Source organism: Argopecten irradians, chromosome 8 (genome assembly GCF_041381155.1).
Source record: "Argopecten irradians isolate NY chromosome 8, Ai_NY, whole genome shotgun sequence".
NCBI classification, from domain to species: Eukaryota; Metazoa; Mollusca; class Bivalvia; order Pectinida; family Pectinidae; genus Argopecten; species Argopecten irradians.
Window position 1 is genome coordinate 25,032,735 of NC_091141.1, and position 16,693 is coordinate 25,049,427.

A 16,693-nucleotide genomic window follows, 5' to 3' on the forward strand; every position below is an offset into this window, starting at 1 on the left:
CAATTAATCATATGTATTGCTATCGTTAGCAATACATACGTATATTATAAACAAGACTTACGTGTACTAGGCCTAACCCATGTACAAGTGTTCGTTTGGTAACTATTTAAGCGATGGTTAATATTACGGAATGAATATAAAAACGAAAACACGTTGTAAAAACGAAACTAAAAAGGAGGAACCGAAAGCGTTACAACACCTACAAAATACTTCGATTTAGAATGATCGATTTGCTCCAGTATTTATGCCAAAGTTGTGCAATGTAACAGTTTTGAGTATGAGTTTATTAATAATGTGGCTCGCTATTTACCGTTCCGTAAATTCTACAAACCGCTACCAATGGCGGCGGCGAACATCAAAAACGACTTAACTGTATCTTTGCCGTACTAATGATTTAATAACGCAGCTTGTAAAAACAAAGCACCGGGTATCGGCCTGATTAGTGATATTAATTATCTTGATGATATCAAGCAAGCAACACAAGCTGTCATAATCCCTATTGTCCGGCGAAGGGCCGTCGCGAGACAGCTAACGTAGGTGTGACAGCATGCCGCGGGGTATCGGCGAACACCTGATCTGTACAGGTAAATTTTTATTCGAATCATCGAGTGTCAGTTACCTATGATTCTATAACAGATGGTCCATGAAAAAAGTTCGATACATCGAGAACTTCGATTCATAAAACTTCGATTCATACATGGGTTAGTTAGTAATGTTATATAGTGAAGAAATTCGGGACCAGACAAAAAGTTCGATACAGCGATAAATTCGATTCATTGAGAATCAATATCAGTACACTGTATGTATATCATTCAATGACGCTGAGATTGTATTTGATAATTCAAACTTTGGTGAATGTTTAAATCATTTGATTTTACTTTTAAAACAATATATTTATTACTGCTGTATGTAAAAAGAATTGCATTGTTTTCCAAACTGTAAGATCTTATTCATTCACTAAAGCAGTGAAAGTTGAAAAAATCAGTTGAAAGAAACAGAAAAAGATGTATTTAGACAAAAATAGGGTTTTTTGGAAGAAATACTTAAGCAATGATGTCATAAAATTACGGTCTGTAACCTTTGACTACTAGCCCGTATTTAACCCATACAACTTAAATAGTGTCATACAATAGCAAAAAAATGAATTAATGAAAAATTAATGAATGCGATTATTTATGTAGTAAATGTTATTATTTATAGTATGTGATGAATCATGTGAGTGCTGTGGTGGTGAGTGAAGTTATCACAAAGAATTTTATGATAAATTTTAAAGTGCTTTGAGCTTGTGTTAATAGTTGCTAAATTTTAACATAAATTATCAGTTAATACTATTGTGTGTAATTTGACATTCCTAAGGTTATATTCTTGCTCATATTTACTCTACATATATCGTTTGTGACATTTGAGATAAAACCCCGTATGTGTGATAACTGTGTATATCCTCTGGCAATTTACTTCGATACCTTTTCTGAAAGATTTTATGTTCCATTCTATTACGTAACCGGATTAACGTCACGGTCATCCTAATTGCCTAAACAGCCATTCCAGAATAATGGTCCCAAATAAAAATAGTGCGCAATCTTGAACGTGGAAAAATAAAGTGTGTTTGAATGACTATTGTTATTATTTTTTAAAAGAAATGGAACTCGTTATTAAATTTCCAGTTTCACACACAAAATGCAAATAGTTTTCTAACTACACGACGTTGAACCATATGAGGTAAATCCTTCGTTACGGAAGTCAGAAATAAATTTCAAGCTCCAGAGGAAAAATACTTTTTACACAATATGTGTTCCACAGATAATAACAAATTCTGCAGGTACTGTAGTTTCATATAACATGTACCTTCATACCAGATATATACTCATCACTTTTTATTGGAAATATCAAAAATGTGCAATTTCACAATTTCGGTATATTTATTTATTTCTTGAACATCGAAATAAAACAAACACATTTATGAAACGAACTCTTATACTAGGACACATTACCGTCTACTGCAAACTATAAGGAAACATATTCAGCAATTTGTATTGGTATAAATCGGTATATAACTGGACCATTTGACGTATTTCCAGCAGTAGTAATTGTTATGGAAGTTAGAAGAAATGTGCAGAAAATCAAAATATTTAAAGCGTTTGTTATTTGGCGAACTATTTTCTATAACATTGAAGTAAATTTCATTTGAGAAATACAAAATACTGTAGAAATGCATTTCAACACAAAAACTGTATAAAACAAATTTCGTTACGGAGATTAGATTTCGTTTGAGAGAACTTGCAATTTAATCAACTTCTCCAAAAATATTCTATGTATGTAATGAGGGCTATATTGATGTAATCTTTCAGTCTCATTAAAAGAAAATTACTTTCTACAAAGAAACAACTTCGTACGCAAATATTCCATTATAATTTGTAGATAAATAGGCTTTCTAATATTTCGTTACGGAGGTCAGAAATGTATTACGTTTTACGGGTTGTATATAAAGTGGCTTTATTACGAGATATCAATCACAAAGCTATTTGAGATACACATTACAAATTAAATGCAATTTATCAATCAGTAAGAACCCTACAGGTAACACTTGATAAAAATAAAAATTATAAAAGCATTCGTATCCTCCGTTACGGAAGTCAGATTTATCATTACACTTGCAAGGTCCCAACAACCCTGCACACAAACCATTTGTCAAATAGGTCTATAGTTCAGATATGCATTTCGTATTTTTCCTCAATAGTATCGTAGTCAAACTCGCTGATCTTGAAAACTTTCCTGCGAGATCCAACTAGCGCTGGAGGCGTAGTCAAAATGTGCAAAATGTCACTTTGGTCGATCCAAATTTGGTCTGGTTTGTTGGGGTATTTGAAGCTGTTTGAACATTTTCCGGTTTTTTCCAAGAAGTCTACATGGATGTCCTCATCATCGGCATCAAATATCTGTCCTATATACCATTTACGATTGTATAACCCAGCAATCCAATCCCCAACATTAAAATTCTTTCCCTGTCGCATTTTTTTGTCAGCTGCGTCGTCCGTTTGTAATGTGTTATTCCCTTTTTGTACGTTGTCCATTCGCAGCGCATTAGCTCCTCCGTGTGTGTTGTCCGTTTGTAACCCGTTAGTCTGTTCATGTGAGTCGTCCATTTGTAGCCCATTAGCCCTTTCGTGTGCGTCGTCTATGTGAGGTGCGTAAGCTCCTTCATGTGTATCGTTCGTTTGGAACGTGTTAGATCCTCTAAGTTGCTGTTCTTGTGTTCGACCCTTTCTTTCCTTAGGTACCAACGAGTGTTTTGCATATCCACCACACGTCGTATTGGTCACATCCTCTATGCACTGTTGGCAGTAACATGAGGTCTCGCGTGTGTGAATTTCCATTGGCCTACTTGACAAAACGTAGTGGATTCTGAACGTTCCAGTGACAGCTCTAACAGATGGCAAGGATTGGAGAGCAGCCTGGGCGGTGTCATAATCATTCTGGTCATACACAAAGTATTTACCTTTGCTTCCATCTTCCATGGCTTTCTCGGCCCACTTGTAGAAATCATCTGCATTTTGTATTGAAGCTTTTCCGTGCTTCACAAAGTCATCCGCCCCTCGTTTCACGCTCGCACCTAAGCCATCGCATGGTCCTTTCCCATGCCCGCTTTCGAGGTAGTTCCATCGTGCTGATACGCCGAACTCATCTTTGTGCATGGAAATCAAACGAAAGATTGTTTTGTTTCGATATTGGCTGGTGGGGGAATCTGTGAGGTAGTGGATTGTAGAGAAATTTGGAACCAAGCCCTTGATGTGTGGTATAAGTTTCAACAGCACTGCGTACACTGACACGGCATTGTGAGACAGGACATCCGAAATCGCTACGTAGCTCTGCATTCCCCTTTCATCTTCATCAGGTCTATAGTATACTACCATGGTGTGAAGACTAACCATAGCAGCATTCCAGTACGCAGATTGTACCTCTTCTACCGAGGAACATTGATAGTTTTCAGCGAAGTCCATCCAAACGACTACTTCACCAATAGGCAAATTTTGTCTCAGCTTTCTGAGCTCTTGATACTGATGTTGGACGCGACCCACATGATCTTCAAAATCTTCAAATTGTGTCGAAAACTGGTCCAGAAATTCTTCTTTTTCTTTGGTTTCCACAACCTCTTTATGGCGAAATTTATCTCCTTCCTGTACCTTCTTCCAGTGTTTGTAGGAAATTTCTGTGACTTCCAAATCGCGTATTTGCTGTATAATTGTATCCTTATCCTTTACACATTCGTCTGGGTTCTTTGAACATCTTACACCTTTTGCGATGAGTGCCCTTAGCTTTAGGGCCATATTTTGATGTCTCGAGCACAGGCACGTTTTCCGCGATGCAAAATTTGCCAGGACAACGTGTTGTGGTCTTAGAGCATAGAATTGGGATTTCGATATCTTCTTATCTGGATTTTCGAACCGGTATTTTCCATACAAGTTCTTCATGTAGTCCGACAATACATTTTTTTGTTTTTTCTCCAAATTTTCTGTCTTTGTATCCCTCTTCCCAGGCAATGTCGTACTGTTGTCTTCGCGTTCTAAAAATTCTGTGACACTGTCACTCAGTTTCCGTTTACATTTGAATCGCCTAGCTTCCCCAAGCTTCCGTACTTTTTTCCGACTAACTCCCAGTGCTTTGCTGATCATTGTGGTACACCTGTATCTGCCAGAAATACCTTTCCAAGCCATCTGATTTTTCTTCTTTTTAAGTGTTCTTTTACCTCTGTTGTTAATGTGTTTGCCAGCAATATCTTTTTCTCGATAAACTTCAGTTTTTTTCTTATTCTTTTGGGAGTGCCAACTGTATCTTTCTGGAGGTTGAGTTGTCGCATTTCTCTGCCTGTTTTTGATTTTGGTGTTACCATATCCGGAACCGTCGGTTCTTCAATTTCTTCTTCATGTTCAACATGGGTGTCGTTCTCTTCTGAAGACTCTACTCTCGAACTTTCATCTAGCTTGTTCTTTTTCAACATGTCCCTTTTCACTCTTTCTAGCCTTTTTTGTAGTCGTTTATTTGACCTTTGAAGTTCCTCATTCTTAGATTTCATTTCCACGTTGTCCCGGTATGCTTTTCTCAGTGACCTGCTGTATCTTTTTTTAAGCCCTGTCGTGGGTGTTTTCCGTTGAGGTAAGCGAACAATCAGTTTTTGTGATCCTGAAGACAGCTCTTCCTGGTACTCGTCTTCTTTATTTTTGTCTTTCCTGTTTTTGTCGTACCACTTCTTCGACCGTTTCCTGCCTTCGTCTCTACGCTTCTTTTTTGCCGAAGACGCGAGAGAATCAATCGGAATATAGGCCTCACGTTTTCGTTTAGCCTCTCTCTTCATGAAGTCTTCAAGGTCTTTTTGTTTTTGTTTCTCTCGCCATCGCCGTTGACGTTCCGCGTTGGAAAGTGCCCCAAAGTGGTGCCCTGTTAAAAGACGTAATAATGATTGATAGAGGAAAATCTACATGAAAACAACATTATTGATGTTTGTTTGACGTAAACAACCGAAATTCTCTTTATAAATGTGTTGAAATATTTTTATGACATCCATAACGAAGTCAATTCTGACCTCCGTAACGGTAGATTTTAATCATATTTTGAGCTATATTATATTTCTATGTTCATATTCTTAGCAAGAAATATCACTTTTTGTCATAACATAATATTCACGTTGTATGCAACCAACCAAGCACTGTAAAACGACCTATGTGAAAGAGTTTTGTTTTAAAACTGATGTCATCTGACATCCGTAACGAGGCATACGGGATTAATAAGGAGGACGATAAGAGAGTTAATACATACACTTAATCAAGGTGCCCATCTCTATATGATATACACATAATTATGCAAACTAACTACCAGAATATCGAATACAGTACCGGCTGAAGGCTTATTTTTCAATTCATTTATTTTTTTCTAACTTCCGTAACATTCTTAACACATAAAGAAGGCGGGGTATCATATTTCAATGTACACCGGTATACCAAATGTTGGCGTCTGCTAGCATGCATTTCAAACGGAATTCCACATAGCCTCAGCAAATAAGATTGAATTGTCAATTTGCTTGAGTTATATCACATTCATATACATCATAAGCAATACATAAATTTACCTTTTGTCTCTGTCCATTGGTTCCGTTGGCTATTTCATATCTGAAATTGTTCGTCTGCACAGTCTTGCGTTTCCGCCGGTGAGCAACAAGAAAAACCGCCAGCGAAAAAGTTCCGTGAGATTGCAAGGATTGCGACTCAATATTCGTTACGGATGTCAGATGTTACGGATGTTAGACTAATCAGTGTTTTTTTTTTTTTTTAACATTTCACAGCCAGTTATATGTTTTATTACATCTACACTCTTTTTTCGGAATCTGTTTATATAATTTTGATAATAAAAAGCAAAAATTAAACAGTGGCTTTCTGCATATATAGAAAACGGCCGTTATGGAAGTTAGACCCTTAAATTAGACATCAAGTTGAAATCAGTATCCTGATTTATAAGTATTTTAACAACACCATGTTGATAACAAACGAATATCTTTATGAAACTGTGATTCATTCCTAATATCATTATACTGGAATATCATAAAATCTTTTAAAACAGACGTTGTTTTTTTACATATTTTCTTTTGTTACGGATGTTATATAGACTATGGCGACATCATCAATTTAATCATTGTAAAACGAACCCCGCTCTGAACAGGAAAACGTGTTTTTGCAGGTAATCTTGACTTTCCTGCGAACAAATCCATGCACAACTGTTAACGCTGGCCGACTATATTTCGCATCCTATGCAAATTATACTTGTGACTAACCAATGCGACATCGACATTTGCGATAGTTTAACCAGAATACGGCTTGTTAAAAGAAGTATACAATGTAGAAATAAAAGCTTTTCTGTATTTTTCAATTAAGATTTGATATGTGTGAAAATTTACACCTATCAGGACGAGTTGGATCCGTGCCATATTTACAAGGTGAGCTAACGATAACAAGTATTTAGAGAAATAAAAAAGTGGGACCATTTTTTTGGAATGACTGTAAAGGACACTGACCACGGCTGATTAATCTGCCAATGAGCGATATCTGTCAATCATAATTCTGTAATTTCATTGTATGTACATTATTTAAGCATGAACTATTTTATTTGTAAGTCAGTTAGGTCTCCGACTTTGTACGGAACACAACGGCTACATTCTGGACACTACAGAATAGCCATCCGTCAAGTCAAAGTTATCATCATTAAATTCCAAAGTTCAACTTCAACATTTTCTTACGTCATCTTTACTTCTTGACAAAACGTGCGGAAGCTTCCGTATGTTAGAAAGCCCACACCACCCTGTGTGGGTGGGGACATCATGTTCAGTATACATGTACATACGTATCTTTGCAGGCTGATCCCAAGGCCCGAGCCTAGACATGTTTCTGGGACATTAAAGGTTAATTTTGGATAAAAAATCATTATCATTTTATCTTTTTTCCAAAAGTACAGTTTGAAATATAAATTCACGTCATTTCATATTTTTTTACTCCCGACCTTATTTTTCCCCATTTTTCTACGAAAAATAATAAGAAGTCGGGATTTCAATCTCACTCAGACTCCGGTTCCGGCCATCATTTTAGAGTGAAAGACACTAAAATGATAATAATAAAAAATCCTCCCGACCGACCGAACCTATTTTTTTTTTTTTTTTTTGTAACCCTAAACAGACATATTTTTTGGTTAAGTACATGTCTAGTAATCCTTGGTGTAGTCTAAGTATGCCTATGCAAATGTAGTTGCTAAACATACATACATAAAAAAGATATGTAAGAATTTTGTCAAGTTTGAACATATTTTGTTATTTTTTCATATAGAAACCTATATTTCTCCTAAAGATTCGAATTAGGTATCTACATGAGGGCAAAAAAACATGTCTGTTTAGGGTTACATTGGCAAACAATAAGGTCGGTCGGTTAGGATTTTTTTTTTTCTTATTTATTTATTTATTTATTTATTTATTTTGTGTGTCTTTCACTCTAATGGCCTGAACAGGCGTCTGAGATCGAAATCCCAACATTTTAAATTTATTTCGTTGAAAAGTGTGGAAAAATTAGGGTCGATGGGTAAAAAAATCAGGATCGGTCGGGTAAACCCAAACAGACATATTTTTGGGCCTAAACTCATAATTATTGCCAAAAACGAACTTGCAAACTGACCTATGCCTAGTACTTTTCGCCAGTGTGATAAGGGCGACAACTCCCACTGATCTCGAGTGCGAAAGCTTGGTTAGCTTGATGTACGCATTTAGCTAAAGTTATTTTTGAATGAAATCAAGTAAATGAAAATTTGTTATGACAAAAAATACCAATTTGATGTGTTTTAAATAGAATTAATTGTGTTGCTGGAAAGGAATGCTGATATATGTCGAAATCCAACACTTTCAGGTCACACTTGTACTTTATTTTCGTATTTTGCTGGCTTTACTTTTGTTATTTTAGCAACGAGCAAGATGGCCGACCCCGACGACGGACCGTCCTCGGACGAGGTAAACTGATATATTGTTTCCGTTTTGATGGCTATTTTTGTTTTATTAAAGAAACTTGAATATGCACGAACTATTTCAATTTAATTGAACACTTCATTTCAACCATTATTTTGCATGTTATTCTTGGTTTGACTGATAAACAATGTATTGTTATGGTCGTGCATGCCAAATTTGTTTTTGTTACAGTAGGCACTACAGCTGTAACACTTAACTTAGACTGCATATATTCTCAGTAAAATATTACAATTTTATACTTAAACGTGATATTTTTTCCAAAATATATTGGCATTGTATATAGGCCTGCCATATACATGTATACAGTGATGTTTAAAACACCTGAACACCATTGAAAATTGTATTCTTCCAGAAAATGTATGTTTCTGATTCTTCCGAGTTCATTTTTGTCCAAATTTAATAGCCTATAGTGTACTCTAACATTAATAATGCACATTGCTGCATGATTGTATAAAATGTAACAAAACACATTATGTACATTGTACATATTTTTTTTAGTTTTAATTATGATACATGATTACATGTGTTTTATGTTTTATTCCTTCAGTTGATAAGTTATGCATACAGCCAGAAAATAATCAAATATGTAAGATGGTGTATGATGTTATATGTTGGTGGAGGTTGTAAATTGTACATATAAACATATGTTGTGTAAGTCATGTAAAGTTGTGATTTAATTGTAATTGTCGATGCTGGATACATTATCCAAAGAATAAATCTAATAAGTACACACTGAACTATTCCTGATATTGTGGTAGATGTCTATTGTCTAAGCTTTTAATCAATTATTGTTAAGACAAAGGAATTAGCCTTACTGTCATTCAATCAACATCCCTCTCCCGAAATCGTGTTCATAGGTTTATATCATTATTAGTTATAGGGTCCACGTTATAAGCCTACACTACCTTTCAGTCAGATACCGTGGGTTACTTGATACAATCTTCATTGTTTTCCAGAAGAAAGTCTCTTTGGAAATTTTGACTAGTTAGAATGAAGCTTTTATAGGGCTTTGTAAGAGACATATAGTCAAAGTCCGTAGTGTTGAAACTTTAATTCTTAGGAAATAAAACTATTTTGTTACAATGGTATTTATTTACCAGGTACATAAATTTTATTATTGAATACAAATTGTATTAGGTTTTTTGACTGTCACATTTCATCCTTCATTTTAATTGAAACACATTGGGGAAAATGACAAAAAAAATATAATACCGTTCATGCATACATGTATCGTTCGCCTTATTCACTACAGCACATTTCTACCAATACCTTATCATGAACTCACTACCGTGTTAGTGAAAACTGACTTGTTGGGGTTCCATTCTTTAATTTCCAAAACATCACCCACCTGTGTGCAGTATTATGATTGGTTGATATTGTCGACTCCCCTGTGTTGTGACCCAGGGTATAACGAAGCTATTGAGTGTAGATACTGGGTGTCCGAGGGTGGGTTTATGCAGGTACAAGAAGAAACTTTTGAAACATTAAGCCATATGTCACAGTTAGCAAATTAATATCCAATGTCTTGCGATAAGAAATAGTTATATTTTTGGCTGTTGAGTAAATTGCTGAGTGGCCTCCCATGATAATTCATTTTTATTTGTTTTTTATACTAAATCCAACAAGGTAAAAACGGTATAAAGCTAGTATATTAATAATCCGAAATAAAAGGCCAAAAATAAATTCAAAGTAAAATCAAAAACATTTCTATGGAATATATATTCAGCCACTATAGGGACTTCTTCAGTCCAAAATAACACTAACACAACATGTTCGTCTACATCTATTGTATACTTTCTGATTTGCCAATTCTTTTTCTTCATACCTCTATGAAGCAAAAACAATCGGAGAATTACCATGTGGATTCAAACAGTTTGCAAATAAAATTTCTCTCTTACCTCAATGAAATTTAAAAATAGTGACTGGAATGCTTAAATGTTATAGGAAAATGGGAAGTGGTGTTTGATTTATCAGTCTGTGTTTTGATCAAAGTTGTGTGAAGTATGTTATTAACACTAGGAAACATATGGATGTCAACTTTTTCAAGTTGTTGTTTGTGTTTAATATTGCTGTTGAAATTCGCTGGCATCATGTGGTTTTATCAAGTTTTTTTTTAAATATTTGATCAAGATAACTCTTTGCTGAGTTTAGTTTAAACATTGAAACGGAGTAACAATGACAATAATAGCTTGGCATTTGATGGCGGCCTGCAGTTATTTGTTAATTAACGATAACTAACATTCAGGTAAAATTGATTTTTACCTAAATTTTGATCAGAACAAGTATTAATTTAACATATGACTGTAAATAATGAATAACATGTATTTAAAAACTTAAAAGTAAACAACTCACAGAATACATTTTGATAAAGCATTAAATCTCTTTCAAATAAGATTACTTAGAGACGCATAATATTAATTTCATAAGCGTAATCAATCCTTTCTGAAAATTCATAAAGAAATCTATTTGATAGATCAATATTTAGTAATGGATCAAGTTCTCTGTATCTCACCGTCTTTGTCACTTATTATTGCCTCAGGAACAAATAATGTTAATAAAATCTTTTTTTTTTCTTGAAATTATAATTATATATATTTATTGTTTACTTTTAAAATTGTATTTAATATTTGTCAAAAACTCTTGAGATTTCTTTAGCCTATGAAAATACTGTTTCAAGATCCATCAGAACCAATACTGTATGATGTATCTTATGTATATATTTGTCTGTTTACAATTAAATGAGTGATTGAAGTATATATATCATACTTATTTTTATTGTTCTCTAAATTACAACAGACAATATCCCAGCTGTTAAAACAGAGAGGAATCAAGAAAAACAAGGATGTGGACCAACTGTATCTTGCAAGCAAGTGGGTACCTGGTATTTCAATTTCATAAGTAATTTATTAAACTTTTAATTTCCAAGGATTCCATCAACAAAAGTTGTTTACATAATTCCTTTCATTGTATTTTCATAAGATAATTGATTTTTTTTTAATTTATAAGAATGTATAAGGAGCCTTTGTTTCTGATTTAAAGAAAACAATTTAATTCCATATTGAAAATCACTAATGTTTTGATTATCTCCCCTTAGGAGCCTTACACATGTTACAGATTTGTCTCGGTTCGCATACCTGCGGATATTATGGCTGAATGGAAACAGAGTAAGTATTCAGTTAATGTAGCAATGTAAAAATCCTCGCTTCCTCCAAACAATACCTTTCGAAACCAATCAATTGGTAGCACAAATGAGCAATGACGAAAGATAACGTCCTGCAAAGAAGCTAGAAGTGTGTTGAGGCAGGGGGCGTATGCTGGATTCAGGTTGTCTATCTGCACATAGATCTTGTCTGTCTCACCAACATTGCCGTAGACCCTAAAGATCAACCTGACTGCCCCTCCTAAGCTAGTGCTACTAAAAGTGTTTCAACAAAACTTTGTGGCAGAACTGTTTATACAGTGAAGATGCGTGTAATCTACATGTATATTGGAACAAGATACCTCCACCTTTTTCAGAATTATGCCCCTTTGTTACAGAACAGTGGGTGGGGTAGGGAGAGATGGTATAAGTTGCCTCATGGATGATGGGGCTAGTTTGAATTGTTGTATATATATAAACCTAGTTTGATTATCTAACAATATGAGATTTATTATGATAAGAAACTACAAACAGGCATCATTACATTTCGTAATTCTTTTCTGTTACTTTAGTTAAGGAGACTGAACTGCTTACAACAGAACTACATGATTGAAGAGCTTCATTTACATGATAATGAACTGATCGAGATAAGTGGCGCCTTACGACACCTAACCTGCCTTAAAGTTCTCATGCTTCAGAACAACCAGCTCACAAAGCTTGAACGAGTTGTCAGGGAGTTCTCAAGAATGCAGAGCCTTCATACACTGAGTACGGTTTTATAAGTACAATATCATTCAAAACACACCCTTTCTGCGTTTAATATAAGTTGTCTTTGCCAGTTTAGTTATATAAACTGAAAGTGATTCGTATTCAGTAAATATTTGTATAATTGTTCACGAGACGATTTGTGGCTTGAGTATTCAGCGAATTTATATACATGCATGTACATTTAGTACAGTTTGGCTCAGGACCAATGAAATATTCTTGTGAGTTTTAATTGGATTTTGATGAAATTATAAAATATTGAGGAAACAAGTTTCAATTGATTATACTGTACAGTAAACTCTGAATAAAACAAACTCTGTTAGAATAAATTTTCATGAATGCAACACAATATTAATACTGTATTCGACCCAATAAGCATCCAGGGCACTTAAAAAATTCAAGCAAATAAGGTGGCACTTAATAGACACAAATTTGGATAAGTCTTTCGAGATCAGATGGGGCGCTTATTGGGTCAATTACGGAAATAGTTGATCTTCCCACCTCTTGATTATTTTTAGGGAGAAAAGTATTGGCTACCTGATTCTTTCCCCGTTCTCAATCATTTCTAGGGGAAAACTATTGGCTAAGTGTTTCTTTCATCCCTCTTGATTTTTTTTATGGTGAAAACAATTGGCTAGCTGATTCTGACTTCCTCCTGCAGTGTTGTGAAAACATTATAATTACCCTCACACAAATAACTGACCATACATTATCAGGTTTTATATATCATGTACAATTTCTTTGCAGACTTGTTCAACAATCCAATAGCTCAGGAGCAGGATTATCGTCTGTTTGTCATCCAATCTGTGCCTTCTGTTACTCTTCTCGACAGACAAGGTAGGTAACTCCTGTTTGTCCTAGGAGCACACATCTCTGTTTGTTCTACATATTTTTATCAAAAATATTTAATTGTGTACTCTTCAGCAGTGGATAATTTTGATTTTATCGTAGCTTAGGATTGAAACTTAATCTTGTTTATTGAGTGTTTCTGTGGGAGAGGATAAAACTATGTGAGATTAATCAAGTTTGTAGCATACAGTTACAATATTCAAAAGATCAAATTTTTTAGTATTTTGATTTTATATTTTATGATACATGCTTTAATACAGAAGTTTCGAGATCCCAAAACGACGTGGGTAAAGTACAATTTACTGTCAATTAGTCCCACCTTCCTGTGATTACTGTATGACGTCACGAAACTCCTGTCAAATGATGACTGTATAATCACTGGATGGTGGGACTAATCGACGGTAAACTGTACTTTACTCACATCGTTTTGGTATCTTAAAACTCCTGTATTGTGTTGTTCATAGATAGCAAGATTAAAAAAAATTCCACGTGTAACTAAAAACACTTAAAGTTTTAATGATATACCGGTATGCAGACCTATCATTTGAACTTGAATTGAAAGATTGTGAAGATAAAGATACATATATATACCGGTATATGTATGTATAACACAGATTGGTATTAGCCATTGAAATTCCAAAACAAATTTATGAATAAATAATCATACATTTGTGCATGCAAATCTTTTCAAAAGCCTATCAAATGATCACTCATGTAAAATGTGGTAGTATATGTAATATGTACATATAAATGTAAAATTTTTAGTGATAAAGAATATTAAAATATTTGTTGAATAAACAGAGGTTGGTAAATCGGAGCGGGAACTTTCCAATCGGATATATGATCAGGACAAAGAGAAAATAAAGGACACTGTTGCCTTTGGAAGGCGATCACAAGGCCCGCCTTCAATATATTTTCCTGCAGAAAACAATCAACGGACAATTCATTCCACAGGTAGTCAAAAAATTTTGAATGATTTACATACACTTGTATGTTTTCATTGTAGATCATTCAGTTTAAATCCCAGGAAACTCTTTTCATTGGAAGTTACATGCATGATAATTAAAGGAACAATCAAGTAGCTCAGACATTTTGTTCCTTTTGTTTTGAGCAATTTTCTTTATTTTTGGTAAAGTAAAAAAATTATTGCATATGATACATGCAAAGTACTTTGGATTACTATATAATATAGACTCAAGGTTGTTGAGTTTCCTGAGTTTGTATTAGCCAAGTTGCACAGTATGTATATGGGTTAGCTACATGAAATTTATGTTAATCTTTTTCAGATTCCAAATTCATTGGAAACAGTTTTATGAGAGATAAGTAAGTTTCTGAAAAACGAATATTTCAAGATTTGAATTTCTCAAAAATTTGTTTTTTGTCAGCATTAGAATTTTGTCCTATACTACAGTGCATTTATAGTTTATTTTCTGCGGTAACAAAACTTATTGTCTTGACCTTCAACCAGACCAAAGTTTCTCAGCTAAATTAACATTCTGAATGCATCATAATATTTTTCAATATTTTTTCAAGTTGCGCATTATACAATTCTTGTTGTCTTTTGTCACATACACTTCATCCTATTTTTTCAGTCCGCCCTATGAGACTGAAGAAGAAGCCATAGCCGCACGGAGAATGAAGAAATCCCTTATCGTCTATACAACATTTGACTGGGCCAAAGTTCCGCGTATAGAAGAGCGGCGACAGTCCAACAAAGCATTTGATTCCCCTGAGCTAATTACACATGTTTATAGATGATAACTAGGATATTGGATACTAAAATGTTAAAGTGTGACCTTATATATCTATCATGTTGTTTAAAATCTCTTATCAGGTTCTTTGGAGAAGGAACACTCAATGTATGTCTGTCATATTAACTTTAGTCAGTATTACATACTACATACATATATTGTAGATCTACATGACTTTTTCAATATGTCTACTTGTATGTAATACTTTAAATTGTATGCGATATTAGGATAGCCAGTACCAATAGTATTCCTATGTCAATCAGCTTTTAACAACTACAGTATTGGACATTTTTTGAAAACCAATAGATAAAAAATGGCCACGATCAGAAGTCTCACTTTAAGTCACTTTTATAGAACTATTTTTTATTTATTTATTTATATATTTTTTTGGAGCCAAAGACCTTGTGGTTACCATAATAATATCTCTTGTTATGAATTCTGTGATATACCTGTACATGTAACTTGATGTTGCATGATGTCATGCTTATCGTCTTTCTGCAAAGCATTTACATGCTTGTTAAATATTATTCCACCGAGATACGGTGAATAATATAATTGTGATATCTTTTTATCAGATGTATATTGCAAATTTTTGTTTTAAATTTCTATTCCCCTCTGCTAATTTTGAACAAGAGGAAATAAATTTGTTGTTGGAAGTTTGATGTACATCTTGTATTAAACGTTTGACTGTTATAAACCAGATATAAACCAGAATTCTTCTGTCTTGATGTACAATTTTACATTAAATAATGTTTTAAATTGTGTTTTGAAAAGGGATAAGGTATATACATGTAGTATATTACGTACAATATATATTATATATAGTATCTTGTGAGTGTTCATTTCATGAAATTTTATGGAACAAATCTTAGCAGCCCTATCTATATGTTAAATCTCAGTAACTCAACATCAGAGTCAAACGTCATATTAATCTTAATTTTTGAGTTACAAATTGCTCATATTAATCCCATTTCTATGCTTATACAGTGTAGCTTGTCCAAATCGGCCCTTGTCTATTCTGGATCTCTGTGTATTCTAGTATGATTGTATGGCATTTTGCCTTTTTGATTTATAGTAATTAATACCAGTCTAATATGAAAACCTGACTAAATCGGCCAAATATACTGGTCCCATTGACATCAAGTTGGGGCCACAGTCGCTGAGTGGTTAAGATGTCTTGACATATTACCACAAGTCCTCCACCTCTGGGTTGCTAGTTTGAATCACATGTGGGTCAGTTGCCATGTACTGGCAGTGGTTTTTCTCCAGGTACTCCGGCTGTCTTCCACCAACAAACCTGGCATGTCCTTACATGACCCTGGCTGTTAATAGGACGTTAAACTAACTAACCAAACAACATACAGTTTATCTTTTATACAACATACGAAAAACGATATCAGGAAAATTGAATTAAAAGTTTTTATTAGGTATTAAAATAAAGATATAATGGCAGTGATATAATATGTTGAGCAATATGTAAGTATTAAAGTGTACTTAAATCATTATCATTAATTGTGTATATATATCACAGATCATCAGTATTTCCATGCAGTATTTTTGCCTTAGCCCCTTTAAATGTTGATCAGCTTTTATCTTTGAAATTAAATGATTATCTACAGATATTAATGCCTTATGTCTTTA

At 34.1% G+C, this 16,693-nt stretch overlaps 1 protein-coding gene across 2 annotated transcripts; it reads left to right on the forward strand.

Annotated features, from left to right (window-relative positions):
* The first annotated feature begins 8,403 nt into the window (after positions 1-8,403).
* Positions 8,404-16,674, forward strand: LOC138329963 (leucine-rich repeat-containing protein 72-like). 2 transcript variants are annotated; one of them, XM_069277275.1, is made up of 9 exons: positions 8,493-8,533; positions 9,096-9,134; positions 11,345-11,418; positions 11,643-11,712; positions 12,260-12,455; positions 13,200-13,289; positions 14,103-14,255; positions 14,588-14,624; positions 14,894-16,674. In XM_069277275.1, exons 1-9 carry the CDS (start codon positions 8,498-8,500, stop codon positions 15,057-15,059), a joined length of 861 nt encoding a protein of 286 aa, XP_069133376.1. In that variant the 5' UTR covers positions 8,493-8,497; the 3' UTR covers positions 15,060-16,674. The 2 variants fall into 2 exon arrangements, with proteins under 2 accessions (XP_069133377.1, XP_069133376.1); XM_069277276.1 differs by lacking the exon at positions 9,096-9,134 and having other exon boundaries at positions 8,404-8,533.
* Positions 16,675-16,693: the final 19 nt, after the last annotated feature.